General features: G+C 32.7%; 1 protein-coding gene across 1 annotated transcript in view; it reads left to right on the forward strand.

The window, feature by feature from the left end:
• Nucleotides 1-13,299: 13,299 nt before the first annotated feature.
• Nucleotides 13,300-16,901, forward strand: part of LOC110421435 (putative pectate lyase 1) — a 5,479-nt gene continuing 1,877 nt past the window's right edge. The window contains exons 1-6 of the mRNA XM_021435038.2: nt 13,300-13,388; nt 13,871-13,924; nt 14,502-14,585; nt 15,861-16,503; nt 16,601-16,704; nt 16,831-16,895. Of these exons, the coding sequence (XP_021290713.2) occupies nt 13,309-13,388; nt 13,871-13,924; nt 14,502-14,585; nt 15,861-16,503; nt 16,601-16,704; nt 16,831-16,895 (1,030 nt within the window). The 5' untranslated portion in view covers nt 13,300-13,308. The remainder of the gene's footprint in view (nt 13,389-13,870; nt 13,925-14,501; nt 14,586-15,860; nt 16,504-16,600; nt 16,705-16,830; nt 16,896-16,901) is intronic.

Raw genomic sequence — 16,901 nt, forward strand, 5'->3', positions numbered from 1 at the left:
CTTTTGCTCACAAAAGTTTCAAGATCCAATCAAAAATTTACCTTGATACTGCTTATTTCATCTCATATATATTGGGAATTATTTGCTCAGAGAAATTAGGAAGTACAGGAAAGAAGCAAGAACCCATGTATTAGCCTCCCAATTCCGGCCAAACTTTTGGCTGACTGGCACTGCTCAATTCAAAATCGTCTCAACCGTAATCAAGGGTCCCTAACCATGTAGTCAAGCAAGTATATACCCTTCCCTACAACCACAAATTAAATATAAATAAATGAATTAAAAAAATAAAAGAAACCCCACATTCCTCACAAAAAGTGAGAAACCGACAGTGCAAATGGATTTATTACATTGGAAGGCTTTGTTACAGTGAAAGTTAAAGGAAGATTTGAGGCTTTATTTGGGTTAAAACGAAATAATGACATGGTTGACAGTGAACAAAAAGCAAATCCCAACTGGCCATTTCTTTTTCTTACTTTTTTTTAAAGTTTTTTGAATAATCAAATTTTCTAAATCATATATGGAGCACTTAAAGATAACACATTAGACTTTAAATTACAGAAAAGTGCAAAAGTAGAATGTGGCATATCACTACTGCTGGATGGTACTCAAAATTAGATGTCAACAGCATATGTTCAATAATTATAACCAATGATTTATAGCTTAGTCACCTGTCTAAGCTTTTGGAGCCCCCTTTCTTTACTTTGTTGATTGATTGATTCTTTACCTGTAATGCTGTCTTGCTGCACTGTGCATCAGGTTACAAGATCAGAGATTCCTTTATCCACTTTATTTGGATGTCCGAATTTGAATTTGATACTTAAACATTTTTTTTTTTTTTAAGGAATCACCTTATTAGAAAGGTATTGAAAAGTTTTCTTTTTATTTATTTTTTTAATGAGAAGAGGCTGAAGTTATTGAGTAAATCTAAAACTATTATCCAAATCAGAACGGGATTTAGAGTAAGCCATGATCCCCTCGTTCTTTTCTTTGGATTGTATATGGTTGGTGGAAACAAAAGATGAAGTATTACCAGAATCTTGGGTTGATAGAGAAAAGGAATTTAGACCCATGTGAGTGTGGGGTTAATTACAATGGAATTATATTAGGGCGGACAAATCACCAGTTGGATAGCAAAATCAATCAATCTTGAAATGTATATATGTCAAATTCATTCCAGCTGGTTTGGGGAATAATTGCGGCTTTTGGCATATCAAAACTGGTTGGGAAGACATTAAGCTGTAGAGCTGGACCTATGATCCTCTCTGCCTAGCCTTTAATTCTTTGTAACAATTTGGGTCACATTCAACCTCACCATCACCAATTTTCTTTCCTGTTTTTATTACTATTCTTCTCAATTTCCAAGCTAGGTAATAAGAAGGGCTTGAGTTGCAAGGTTGTAATCATAATCTTGCTTGCATAAAAGTCCATGACATAAAGCAATTGAACTGGATCCAGACCATAAGCCTTAAATTTCACATTTTCTTTTCCCTTTTTTCCAATTCCCCCCATGGGTTTTGCAAATAAATAAATATATAAATATATGAGAGGACAAATTATGAAAATTTTGTTGAGGTTTTATTCCTTGAATAATGGAAAGCGATTGATGGTGTTAGTTTGTATGAAGCAACCCCAACTATCAAATCGGCCAATATATCTTTAACCAAAAAAAGATCAGATCATTCCAACTATTTCTTTCCATTTTCTAAGCAAACAATCAAACTGTTTCATCAGCCAATAAAATGTTTGAAACAAAAGCCTACTATTTGGGTCTCTTCATTCTTCTTCAAGGTACAATGAATAAGAACCAACTAAATAGGATTAACGCCAGAAGTTGGGAACTAATTAATGACTTTGGAGTTCATACAAAGACATCTATATTAGTTCATTGTCTTTTTTAAGGGACAAGAAATCGTTAATGGGTTAAAACTTAGCCTCCAAAGTTTTAAGATGCTATTACCACACTACAGTCCATTATTTGATATTGCTATGAAAGAAGCGTTTAATCACAAATCACAAAAAAAAAAATTTGACACCTAATGAGTCTTAATTGCGATGATTTTGATCTTAATAGCAAACACAAGTTTCTTATATGATCATAATATCTTATCGCAATTGTAACTAAGTTGTTTATTTGCTCATTGCTCCAAATGGATGCATTAGTTTTAAAATCAAACCAAATATACAACTCACTGAAAGAAGAGATGTGATTTGATGATATAGTTATATAATATTTTCATCATTCACGTTAACATCATATCGCATCATATAATTATAAAATAAAAAGTAATATTTTGATTAATAATAATTGATCAACGTTAGTTATAAAAACTTATTTAATCTAAAATAAAAATATATAGATATGATTGAATGTAACAAAAGAATAAAAATTTGATTAATTTTTTTAATAATTCAAAAAAATTTTCAAATATTATATATGCCAATATTATTTGAATCTAAACTGCCTGTAACTGTAACTAAAACTGCTCATACATTTAGAACATATACATCATATTCTGATATATTCTTGTATGCAAAGTGCTTGTTGATTAATTTAATTGGCGGGGTACTCTTAATGCCTTAATGTGTGCTTGTAAATCACACCAAAGATTGGTCCTCCCCCTTTACCTCCTTAATCATAGTCATTAAAAGGAATCTTCAACCCACCTTCTAACAAATAATAATAATTATTATTATTTGTAAAAGGAAACAAAACCCTTTTTTGCTTTCTTGTTTTTGTGGATAAGACATGACATCTTTTGTTCTAGAGAGACAAGATTCTTCCGTTAGATTGTTGCAACATCCTGGCCGTACAGCTACTTTGGGCATGCAATGTCTCATGCTCTATCCCTTTATCCAGCATTTTAAAACAAAAGAATATATATATATACATACATATATATATGTATATATTATTAACCCTTAAACAATAAACAATTCTTTTTTAAAAAATAAAGGGTGTGCCTCCGCCAATCGCTCCGCAAGCAAAGATTAAAGAATAAAATAAGATGAGAAGTTAAAAAAAATATAATATCAAATAAGAATAAGAATAAGAATAAAGAGGAAAAGGAGAAGGTAGAAGAATCATAGAAAAAGATGGGGAAAGTTGTAAACCAATGGAAATTGGAAAAGTGAGAAGATTTATTGTTTCTACGCGTAGTTGTTGGTGAGTTCCTTGATGAGCGGGGAGTGGAAGGAAGAGCATGTTAGCTAAGCTAGCTCTGTTGCACGGCCAGTGGTGGTCGGTGATTGTGGTTGGTGACGGATAATTGGTCTATATATACATATACGGGGTCCCATGTTTGAGCTGGCTTCATTTACTCCTGCCCTTCTCTTTGGTTGCGGGCTTAGTTGGTCCATTTTGGACCACCTTTAATATGCAGATTTTGTGAGAACAGGATTGTGGATTAATTTGTGGGAGTACGTGCATGATAGGAAGCTATAACCATATATATTTGAAACGTCGAATTTCGATCATCAATATGCTTTGATTCGTTAGTTCTTTTTCCTTCAAAATATTTGTACTTCGTACATATATATATATATATATATATATATATTCGATGTATATTGAGTTAGATGTCCAACTATTTAAATTTAAGAAAAAACTTCAAAAATAAGTAAGCGCATTTGTGATAGGCATATAATCATACAAGCACTTATTTTGAGTCTGAGTAGTATAGTGATTTAAACAGATAAGATCATATGATTTGAAGTCTCACTCTAATTTAACTCTTTAATTACTATCAAACAAAATAAGTTTCATGTAGGTTGAGGGTTTATAAGCTTTTATATATCTGGTGCTATATTTCGGGTTATATATAGGTAGAAATCTTTGTTTTGTAGGTAATGTTTCCACGTTGTCCTTGATTTGTGAGTGCTTGCACCCATACACACGCATTAATATTGTTAGAATTGGAAGATTAAAAGAAAATCTTGTGTTGGGAAGACAAAATGCAAGTTTCAATAATAATCCACTAAAGTTCTTATTTGGAAAAAAATTCAGCTTGAATACTTTGGAAACCAACAATTAGTGGATTCATAGAGAGCTAAACCCATCTCTGTTTAGAAACATGCATGCATCTCACTGCTACAAATTAGATTAGAAAAGTTTCTCTAGAGTTTTGTTGACAATTAACGCATGTAGCTTAGAATTCAAGTACTGATGGTTAGTATGTTGGTTAGGTCAAGAGTGTAACAAGGTGAATAATTCAGTCTAACTAAGCAAGCATTACTTAATGAAGATGACGATGTCTTAACTAATGAAACTACTCTTAGCATAAACGTGGCTTCAACTCTTTTCAAGTCAAACAAAACTTCATCCATATTCCATCAAGTGGCCTCAGAATTCATGACAGGCACTTCCAATCAATTAGGTCGTCAGGTTAACTGATTTCTAACTTCTTATCTATATGAAGTAAATTGCCAATGCAACCATCTTGATGGAGTTGGTGAATTGAATTCATGGCCAATCCTTCATTTTTTTTTTCTTTTCTTCTTTCAATATCTAAATAATTCTTCGCAATTACTAGTTGTTAAGGGAAGAATGATGTCATATCCGATGAAATACTCCAACAGTTAATATCTGATATTACAATTTTGAGATGTTAAGTGTAATCCGAAATCATTTGTAACAAACAAGAAAAGGATTGATGTCAATCAATAAAAACATTAAAATAAATTCAAACTCTAAACCCTAAATTAAGAATTCAGAGGGAATTTGAAAGAGGGTTTAGTTTTATGATGATAAAATTTTTATAGACAAATTTTGGATGCATGCACCCTCTAGAAAAACCCCAAATACTACTTAAGGTTAAGGGCGAGAGACTTTTTTTTTTTTAATATTAGTGATCAAACATTCTCTTGATTCTTTTTATTAATTGATAAAACAAAGAACATTAAACGAATGACAACCATATATAGTTGACTTTCTTTCCAAATTCTATGAACAATTGCATTATAAATTAAATATAGAGAAGTTTATGCGCCCTTAGCCATGTGTAAAAGTTGCTGCATTCCTATAAACTATCCATATTGTTGAGACAGGTTCAAAGCCTGCACATTTGATGTGATTAACAACCATAACTCTAATCATTTGGGTATGCAATTAGTTGAAATACAACAATTTCACTCCTTTGAAAATTTTGGGGTCATGACAAGTGTACTCATTTAGGTCATGGAAAATGTTGATCAATATCTATCGTTTACCCACAAATATAAATTAATAGGATGGGTTAATTAATTAAGTAAAACTTTGAAATTATTCTTGTTAAACAATGTTGTATGGGTCCAATCTAGTTGTCTAGTCATTCATTGAATTCATATTTAATTTATCCATTTATGTAAAGAAAATTTTATTATTTGAATAAAAATAGTGGAATTTATGACAAAAATAACAAAAAAATAGGTTAAATTAAAATGGGTACATGAAATTAATTTGTTAAAAAAATGATATAAAAGGATAAAAGTTTTAAATCATGTCAAATTGATTTGGTTTTGAAGGAAAATTTAAATCAACTCACGTTAGATCGTTTTATTTAATCGTTATATAAAAATAAATTTTGAATAAAACAAATCCATTATTAGTATATATTTTTCTTATCCTTTTTTTCTACACATTTTCATTTACTTATTAGGTTGATATATGTAATAAAAATAAATAAACATTTATTTGGAATACAAATTAAAAGACTCTTTGCCATAATGTTACTATCGTGGCATAAAGTTTTCATGTGTATCGTCATTCGGGTGACTATGACCTTTGTGTAACTTCGAGGAAACAGTGTGTAAACTGGAAAGGAAAAGAACCCCATTCTCTTTGAACGACTTCGCATACTACCAGCGATAAGGTGGTGGTCCAAAATTGACAGCTTGCACATATCACACATGTTAGAAATGTCTGAGCAAAAGAAAATGCTACCTCATTTCTGTCCATTTCTTATCATAAAAATAATAATCCAAAATGGACCTAACAATTTCTTACTAAGTAAAGATTTAATGTTCCATCTCTTCTCCATTCTTAAACATTCTTGTATATTATATGTACAAAAATATTCTTTTATGACAAATATGTTTACGATTTTCGATTCAAGTTTCAACATTAAATCAAACTATTATTATAAAAAAAAGAAAATAGAGATCATGAACGATCTGTTTTTGCTTTCTCTAATTAAATGTTCATTACTTAAAACTTTTTAAGCTCCAATTCAGGAGGAATCTATGAAAGACCGTATGTATGAAACACAAAAAAAAAAGGTTATCTTTGCCTTACGTTACGATCGTAACATGAACCTTTCACATATTTTCCACATTGGGTGATGACTATGACATTTTCGCTAACTATGAGGAAATACTTTTTGACTACCACGCCATTTGGGAATCCAAAAAAGGTCTTTGGATGAATTCATGAACTAGTAGCAATTTGTGGTCCATTCAAAATCATTCATGTGACAAAATTTTTACAATGTTTTTGTAAACAAAAATAATGCTTCAATGACATAGCACCTTTTACCATCATAAGTATAAAGGCATTAATGTATAGAATGGATTTACATGCATTTACTGTAATATAATATAAGTCTCGTGTCGAATTTTGATTGGCTAACCAAATACAAAATATCTATAGCTTGATAAATTGATTAATTCATAATCACACATTTGAGGGTCTAAATTATTCTAGTTTAAGTAATAGAAAGAAAAAATATGTAGAAGAAGGTTATAATTCAGAAATTAATTGTAATTAATTTAGAAAATCCAGTATAAGTTAAGTAATTTAATTTTATAAATAATTCAAATTAGTAAAGTATAGAATGATGAATAATTAATGAAACACCGCCATATATTAATAACACTTCTTTAAGTATTAATTTTATTTAAGTATAGACATACACATATGCATGTATATTACTTATTAATTGTTTGTATCGATTTGAGGTGCTTCTTATAGGGTTCAGCTGTAGTTTGCACTCCCTTTTGCATTTATTTCCTTCATTTATCTGCATTTATTATATGTGCACTGCACATGAATGCCCTTTTTTGTTTGTTGAAAAGAAATTTTTATTAGGTTCAGAAGTCAGCCATTAATTATATTAAAAATGCAAATGTTTCTAAAATGTAAAGTTAATTGTCTATAACTTAAAAATAATTATAATTGAAAACCAATTTTTATATAAAACTAAAAGACAAATAATGTTTTAAATATACAATAAAACTTATTTTTGTCTAGGAAAAGAGAGATTTGAACTATACTCTTTAATTAAGAAGATCATGTATCAACCTATGAACCAAATACTCACATACAACTTAATATTATTTTACAAACAAAATAAATAAATAAAATAAAAAACTGTTATAAAGTAAAGAAAAATCAAACAATTTAACTCCATTTAGTTTGATTTTTCTAATTTTCTTCATTGTATTAAGCACCCAAATCTTTGCATTTTGTTACTATCGAAACATAAAGCTTTCATTTTTATTTTTTTTGCATCATCTAATGATTATGACCTTCTGTGTGACTGTGTGGAAGCATGGGTGTGACTATTAGGCACCTTCTTGCAAGCTCTCATTTTCGACTTACAAGCAACAATCCAAAATCTCTATGGATGATTGGTAAGCTACTAGCAATTAGTGGGGTCCAATTGACAACAAACATATGATTCATTTTCTTGCAATGTCTTTGGTAAACAAAATTGCTTCCTTAATGTAGCACTGTTACCATCATATCACAACATTAGGGTAATGGAGTTATTCCTTGACTCTTCAATGGTTTAGGAGAGGAAATACGTGTACATATAACTATAGCTAATAAGAAAATGGATACTTCTTTTTTGAAAAAACGTTTAAGATTTGAACATATTTAAATATCATAACGAAATCGTAAGATTTATTAAAGAAAATTTAAAATTCTAAATTTGAACTTTAGAGAAAATGATTGTTATATCTTACGAAGAAATTGTAGCTTAGAAGAGTAGAGTGTACAAACAAGAGGAATTTTTCAAGGGTTGTATAAAGGAGGGATGATGTTGATAAGTGGTACCTGATGGTTCCACCATGCACATGGTGCCACACATGCTTGGTCTATGTCACTATCCAACCAAATGAACTTTGGAGCATGATCTGATCCGAATCTACATGCATCGGCCAATAAGGAACACATGGATTTGGGACTCAAACAGTGTGAGCTTGAGGCAATTTGTAGTAGGGGGGAGGTTATGTTCTAAATTTCATGGCTCAAATTGATGCTCATGGCCAAATGAGTATGGTTGGGGAACATTATGGGTCAAGTGATAGTTTCCCATGTTCATAATTTATCAAGCACATACCTAATTGAATTAATACAGATATTGACTTGGTTCATTTTTCAGCTTTGTATATACATCATTGATCCTTTTTTTCCCCCTTTTTTTCCTGCTTAATCCTATTTGCTTTTTATGTCTATTGATATGCTTTATCTAGCTGTTGATACGGTGAAGAGAACCCAAAAAAATTGAATCAAAGAAGGTGTAGGACAACTCCTTCACTAGACAGTTAGGGGTATCTAATTATGGATTGATAAGCTCAAATTCCCCATCAATTTTGGCCAAGATTCGTAAATTAGTCGGCACTTCCCATGGAAGAGTTTGAGCATTCAATTTGATTCAATTCAATACCTTTCTTTTGCACTTCATTGGCTTTAATCTTTCCTAGTATATTAGAATTTAAACTCCGCAACCAATGTATAGGATAATAATTTGAAAAGAAAAAACAAACACAATGCTACATGAGAAAGACTTCAACTCTACTCCATCCAAATATTATTTTGCCGTGGCTCAAAGACTCCCTGCTATCAAATTAAAACCTCCTACTTCTCAACCTTTCATTTTATATCCCTCCTTGATTGAACTCTCTTTCATCCAACCTGGCAAACCCTAACTCAGTACACATTAATTAACTTTCTTTAAAAGAGGGGAAGATTTATATATATATATACATATATAAGAAAATTATAAAAACCAAAAATAATTAGTTGAGAAATTTTCAGTTCGTGCAAAAGTAAATTAATTGATGATTAATTTTCATCCCACCAACCCTTCTCTATTAATTTTCTTAATTAGTTTAGAAGATTAATTAATTAATAATCCCCAAAAGCTTTGTGTGAAACTAAGAAGTAATGAAGACCTTGGGTTTGAATAAAAATTCAGTGCTTTGCATGCTGTACCCAACCTTGTCTATGGAGGCAGCCACCCTATGAGTAAAGTTCGGTGCAAATTTCAGCAAGTGGCATCAATATTAACATTACTTTGTTCTATTTTTTACATAATTAGCAGGCTGATAGCAACTTACTATTAAATCAAAGCAACTTAAAAAGTCAAATTGATCATGAGCCAAAACCAAATGACTTTTGCCTCGGTTAGTGCCCGGGAGTTTTGGTCAATCCAAATGGGAAGAAGGGGAAAGTTGGTCAAGACTCCCTTCCCCTGACTCTCGGCTGGAACTTACTTTGGTTAAAGCTAGAAAGAAAGAAAGAAAAATAAAGCAAATGAAGTTAGACCCTGGGGGCCATATTTCTGGTTAACAAAACTTGGCCTACAAAATCTAGCTTTTCCTTTTCAATTATGGAAAAGGTTTCAATTCAATTAAGCAAAAAGAGTGACAAAAACTCATTGACACAATCCTTTCTCTTCCTTTCTTGCGTGTGTGTTAAGGTAGGAAATTGGTTTGTATTTGATGAGTTTTTCGTGGGCCTCCTTCTATAATTTTACCCATCATTCAAAACATTTTAAATGGATTTCAATTAGTGCTAGGTTTTTTTTACCCAAAGACCAATCTTATAATATTTTTCCGAATTCAAAAATTATATAATTTCATATTAAATTTTAACTGTTCGATTATCTAGTACGAGGATCAGTAATCGAACTAAACTACCTGTTTCATGTTTCTCTTATTCATATAATCTGATGGATAGATCAAGGGTTTATTAGGACCCTTGGTATACAATGGCTGGCTCTGTTGATCATTATTTTGTTCCTGAACTTTCATAATTATTTTAACTTCCAAACTCACAAAAGTCAAGACCAAAATAACTAACCCATGACAGATTGGTTGGTCCACGCCATCAATGGTGCAAATTCTAGCATTTTCGTCATGATGAAGTGTTTTCACCTTTTTGGGCATATGACAAATAGAGGGCAAAGCTGCAAATATAGAAGGGGGGGGATCACAATTATTCACAAAGCGTGGAGAAGTTGCCATGATGGGAGCCACTTGGTCGTTGCATGGGAACATAATCGTGCCCCCAAAAAGGCAATAGTGAAAATTCGGCTCGAAATTTTAAGATAATAGTTAATTTCCGATTTATCCTTTTTTGTTTTTTGGTAAGAAATTATATTACAAAACACTTAAACTTCTTGGGTTTAACATTGCCATAGCAAAGATTTAAAAGTTCCTTTTGTTCCCACCTTGTTCTTCAATTGGGCAGCAAATGGCATGGAAGGGTAGGGAAGATTTTTGGGTCGAACTCTTTCACATTACTTTGGAATAATCTAATATTTGTTTACTAGTTTTATCTTTAAAAAAATATATGTCGTTTAACTTTAAAGGAAAAAGAAAGATGGAATTTTGCAATAATCCAACAAGTTTTAATTTTCAAGAATCATGTGGTTTCTCTTAATTTATTTATTTATTGACTAAATGCTTATTTTTAGAATTCAGCATTCACTAAATTCTTCATTTTAAGATATAACATGTTATTTCTTTTAAATTAAGATACAATTTTTTTATTTTATATATTAAAAAATTGATGATAATAAGTCTTACTTATTATTAATGAGATTAACAGTTGTCGTGTGAAAGCCAGTAACTCTTAACAAATAAAAATTTGCATACGTCGATTACTAATTCTTTTCAAAATTAATGAAAATGTTGCAGTGCATTTTGGAAAATAAAAAAATAAAAGATTGAATGTTAAAATGAAAATTTTGATAAACGTTATTCTTTTTATTAAATGAGTTTGCAAGACCCAAAATTTAAAATGGTTGTCACTTTTCACAAAATAATAATTTAGCAATTGGATTGTGTATGAGTGGGTATATTTTCTTTTCATTATAAAAATGGTAGAACAAGAGTGAATTGAAAAAAAAAATTATTTTCGTTATGAAACATGTTTTACTTGGAGAAGACATATCCCATAAATCAATATTATGAAACCTGTTTTTTGCTATTTGATTGATCCACAAAATTTGGCCCGAGTTTGAAATTTTTCACGAGATTGGATTATTCATTTGACTCAATTTTTGGATATAATTAAACTAATATAAGGATTAATATTAAAAACAATCACATGATTCTATAGAAAAGGAAAAATTACATCAAATTAGATAATTAATATTATGTCTTCATGGTATACAAAAAAGATTGGCTTAAATAACTAATTAATTTCACGCATTAGTATTGAGTACTTGTGATAGATTCATATTGTTTTTGATGAATTTTGTAATTGTCAACATATTTAAATAATTAATTAATTTGTTGTTAATATTTAGTTATACCATTAAAATCAGTTAGTCTAGTGGACTTGACTAGCTAGTTGATCGAATTTGGACCAAAATTAAACCTGGATTTATCACTTAATTCAAACCCGATATCAAATCAAATGATGAAATTAAGTAATGACTATTTAATTAATAATTAATAACTTCTACCCTCAAACGCACGTATTTATAGCAGAAATTAAGGTCAAGAAATCCACTCCCAGCTCAACATTGTCGAACCTTCTCCCTTGTCACACAAGCATCTAAGACATTAAAATCTTTACTCTCATTTGACCAAAATCTACTCTATTTTCAAGTTCATATTCATTGATTTCGATAATGGTAGTTAAATTGTTTCAGATGATAATCAACAATTCTATTAGAAATGCTCAATTGCTATGAGTTTCCTTTCCTTGAATCATGCATATTCTTGGCATTATCAGGCTTTCATGCTCATGATTTCCTCAGGTTCACATGTGCATTAGCTATATATATATATATATATGTATATATAATGTATACAGTCTTTTTTTTTCTTCCTTATTATACAGTCATATGTAGTTTAGGCAATTCGAAGTCTCCATTTCTGTTCGAGTCCAAAAGTTGACTGCCCAGTCTTTTTGACTCGAACAAAACCAGATACTTCCTTTGCATATAGGGCACTGCACATTAAATAAATAAAGGAAGAAGCAGAAGGAATTATTTCCTGGGAAACGCATGACGCCCTGAACAACAAATTGGACTCTTGTAATTGAATACCAAAACGGAAATCCCCTCCGAGATTTTGGTTTTTTTCTTTATTGGAAATAATATAATTTCTAGTACACACAAATATTTACTCCGAGGGAAAAATAAGAAGGCCAAAATAAGACATCATGTGATATTATTGTAAGTATCTCATGAAGATATCACAATAATAATGCTTTCAAATGATTAATAGCTGAATTACCATGTAAAATTCTGTTTGCTATTCAATTTGCATTAACTAATTATTTTTTATTGATTTGGGTTACCTATTATCAACGACTAACGAACACAGTAAATATGACTTAAAAATAACATAAAACTATATTTATATCTAACAGCAGCATGTAAGGAGAAAAAGATGAATATCATTTATACCTTTTAGTTGAACCGTGTTTGGGGTCAATAATTTCTCTCTCTTGCTAAGGGCCGTGATTGGCGCAACACGTAATATTCTTACCACCAATATTCCAATTAATTCTTTATTAAATAAATATATAATTATTAATGCTTAAAAACACTTTTTTCAATACACGCAAATCAGGCAGCGAAAACCGTGACGTCTGTTCCCGACTACGCCGTAATATCTGACGTGGCATAACCCTCGGATTAAAATATAAATTGATACTTCTTAACCCCGCGGTAAAATGGCCCGTGAGAACACGCCGATGTGCACGTAGAGAGGGGGACGGAGAGCCTCGAGGGGACGGTTAGTGGCGGTTGGTAACTTAGGTTAATTGGTTAAAGTAAACCTAACAAGAAACGCCTATCGTTGGTTGGGTAACTCACAGGCGTCGTTTGTTTTTCTTTCTTTATAATTTATTTTTTGGGTTTTTGTTCGTGCTCTATAAAAAGGCCGTTTCCTTGGAGCTTGTACTCTGACTTCTCCCTGCTTCTTCTTCTTCTCTCCTTTCCTTTATCTTGGTCTCTCTGTGGTCTCTTTCTCTCTCTTAGCTTTTTCTGTTTATTTTTTTTTGGCTGTCTGTTTGGATAGAAGAGAAACGAGAGAAAGCTTTTAACTACCGAAAGCAGAGAAAGTTGCCTGAGCGGTTTCCAGAGAATGGGCTTTGGCTTCTTTAGCTGTTCTTTTCTGTTTTCTATTGGAGCAATGGCCACTGTACGGACCGACAACGCTTCCAGGTTTCTCTCTCTAGCTCTCTCTTCGGCTTCAGTTTTCAAGCTTTCTTTCCTACAATTTCTCTGTTTTAGTTTAGTGAAAGAAACAGAGAATCCTGTGTTATGTTTGTTTTTCTTTGGGGGTTTTTCATTGAAAATTTTAACCCATATATCTTTTTTTTTTTAAAGATAATTATTATCCAATTATGTAGAATTTTCGTCGTGCTAGATCTTGAAAATATTCTTGGAAAATTAAGCTACATTATTCTTTGCTCATTGCCTTTAAGTCACAAAACAAAGTGGAGTTCTGTATATAATGACTCCATTATCATCCACCCTCAGAACCTTCATTTAACACGTAGAAAATGAAATTTCACTGTTCTTTCTTAATGCAAACTGAAAAGTGAAAATGACAACTTGCTCACTACAAAAATATTATAAAATATCATCCTTCATTTATTACTATATGTTTTCTCAATTTATTTTTTTTCTATGTTTTTTTGTAGCAATGTTGAGACAGAGAAGTTGCAGAGCTCAAACAACTCAACAATGGCAGCTAGGTAATGCAGAGCTCAAAACACTAGCTTTTTTCTTTTTTTTGTCCTTTTGGTGCCTTTACATTTTTGTTAAAAAGTGATCTTAGCCGTTAGTTTTGTCTCCTTTCGTTCATGCTTGGACCGTTGGATGATGGGAACGGGTACTATTTTATCCAGTCTAACCATAAAATAACGATCCCAGCCATTGAGATCCAGATCCTTAGATCTCAACCGTTTATTCCGTTATTCAGATTCCTCCTTTCTTTCGTTAGTTAACCAGAATTACCATCGTACTACAACTGCCCCCCCTTCCATTTTCCATAAAGTAAAATGGCAGTGTAATGTGGAAGGGCATTTGAGTCCTTTTAGTAATTCCCGCCGACGGGTCGCGTCGCGGTATCTCTCTCTCTCTCATCCCTCGCTACGCTATTGTTAACGGTTTTGAGAGTTTTAGTGGACAGACCCCTTTGAACAGTGTACTTGCTGTCGCCTATAGCTATTTTTGCACTCGCTTTGTAAAACGGACACGTGTCCTTACTTTGAGAGAATTGATATTATTTCGGGTGGTCTTTTAAAGTAACAGTTTGGTTGGGTTTTTCAGGTCAGAAGAGGCTGAGCCATTGAATGAGCATGCGGTGCCTGACCCAGAGGCTGTGGCAGCCGAGGTTGAGACTATGATTGACATGTGGGTCTCTCTGTTTCACTCTCTTGCTTTTTCTTGCTTGCATTGCTTCTATCTATTACTATCATTTAAGTAGCAGTTAGGGGAGAGGCTTTGGGTTTTAGAAGTTTTGGTGGGAAGGAGGAGAGTAGTTCACAAAAATTAATGATGGTAGCAGGCATACTTTTACTATTAGTTTGTTGGTTTTTACCAAACGACCCCATTTTCATTAAAAGACCCATGCTTGGCCAAATTTTGATATAGTAACTAATTTATTTCAATAAAACCACAATTGATGAAAAGGGAATCCGAGGGAATCAAAATCTTCACGTTACAAATATCTGTTGCATTCTTGATGATGACATATTTTCTCCTGCTGTGTTTTTAACTGCATATCCTCCCACCACCATTATGCTCAGATCCGTGTCTCACGGCCTTTCTATATCTTTACTGTCTTTTTCTATCATTTTACATGTACTCGAGAGTACGCACACATATATATATATATATATATATATATATAGTTTCAAATAAATTGTCCAAATCAACCGTTTTAACTAAGAGTAACAAAGTTTCCTTACATCATATGACTGTGGATGCACGTTTGATTGTCTAGTCATGCAAATTTTTGCAACATAATTCTCCCCAATAATCATGACATAATTGACACCCCACCCTTTTACCCTTTTTTTTTTATTATTGTAAATGTAAATGGAAATGGAAATGGAAAGGAAACAAAACAAAGCCAAGTCATTTTCTCAATTTATGGTTGGAGGAAAACAACAATTTGGTAAGGGAGTGTCTGCGTTAGTAATTAAAACTGCAGATTGTTTGTTCGTTCATTTCCTTCCCTTTTTCATACTCGTTTTGCGTATAACAGCTTTTACGGTTTTGGTGCAAAAGGACAAGCTACGAACGTACAAACACACTCTTTTCCTTCTTTTCGTTAAAATGAAACCAAACAGCATTCCTAGCCGTTACATCTGCGAAGACCCATTTGTCCTCATGAATTGACAAAACATCCACTATACCCTTTGTCACTTTATGGATTTATGCACTTTCCTATTCGGATCTCATCACGGTCCTTAGGAGGAGAAACCATGGAAAGTGTGGTTAAATATAGCCCTCCACCGACAATAATTTACTAACCCTTTTCATAGTAAAGTCAGAAATGTTAATAACTTTGTAATAACCTGAAATTCTTCAACCTTGAAAAAATTAATATTTTAACGCATATGTTGGTGTTAATAGTAACACAAATAGTAATGCCAATGCTTGAATGTACATTTGATATGGCAGGAATATTCGCAATGTGACCGAAAGGAGGAAGTTGGGGTTCTTCTCATGTGGAACTGGTAACCCCATTGATGATTGCTGGCGCTGTGACCCCAACTGGCAAAAGAACCGGAAGAGACTTGCTGACTGTGGCATTGGTTTTGGAAGGAATGCAATTGGTGGCCGTGATGGTCGCTTCTATGTTGTCACTGACCCTGGTGATGATGACCCTGTTAACCCCAAACCTGGGACCCTGCGTCATGCTGTGATCCAGGACCAGCCTCTTTGGATTGTGTTCAAGAGGGACATGGTTATTAAATTGAAGCAGGAGTTGATCATGAACAGCTTCAAGACCATTGATGGTCGTGGAGTGAATGTCCATATTGCTAACGGGGCATGTATCACGATCCAGTTTGTTACCAATGTGATTATTCATGGTCTTCATGTTCATGACTGTAAGCCTACTGGCAATGCCATGGTGAGAAGCTCACCTTCTCACTTTGGGTGGAGGACAATGGCTGATGGTGATGGAATCTCCATCTTTGGTTCAAGCCACATCTGGGTTGATCACAATTCTCTCTCTAATTGTGCTGATGGTCTTGTTGATGCTGTCATGGGCTCAACTGCCATTACCATCTCAAACAACCACCTCACCCACCACAATGAGGTAATTTTTCTGCATACTTCTCTTGTAGCTCTATATCTTACTGTAGCATCCTTATTAATGGTAAAGCTAACTGTATTGCAACTGTGATTAAATGTAGGTGATGTTGCTGGGACACAGTGACTCTTACACAAGGGACAAGCAGATGCAAGTGACCATTGCCTACAACCATTTTGGAGAGGGACTTATCCAGAGAATGCCAAGGTAGTGCAATCAATTCAACCTTTCACATTTAAAGCCTTTTGTTGTCCTTTTTCTCCTGTCAATTTCAATGGAAGTAAAAAAGTTTGATCTGAGAATTGAACTGGAATTTGAACAATTAATGTGCAGGTGTAGGCATGGGTACTTCCATGTGGTGAACAATGACTACACTCACTGGGAAATGTATGCTATTGGTGGAA

This window comes from Theobroma umbraticum, unplaced genomic scaffold (assembly GCF_002168275.2).
Source record: "Theobroma umbraticum cultivar Fairchild unplaced genomic scaffold, ASM216827v3 scaffold_130.0, whole genome shotgun sequence".
Classification (NCBI taxonomy): domain Eukaryota; kingdom Viridiplantae; phylum Streptophyta; class Magnoliopsida; order Malvales; family Malvaceae; genus Theobroma; species Theobroma umbraticum.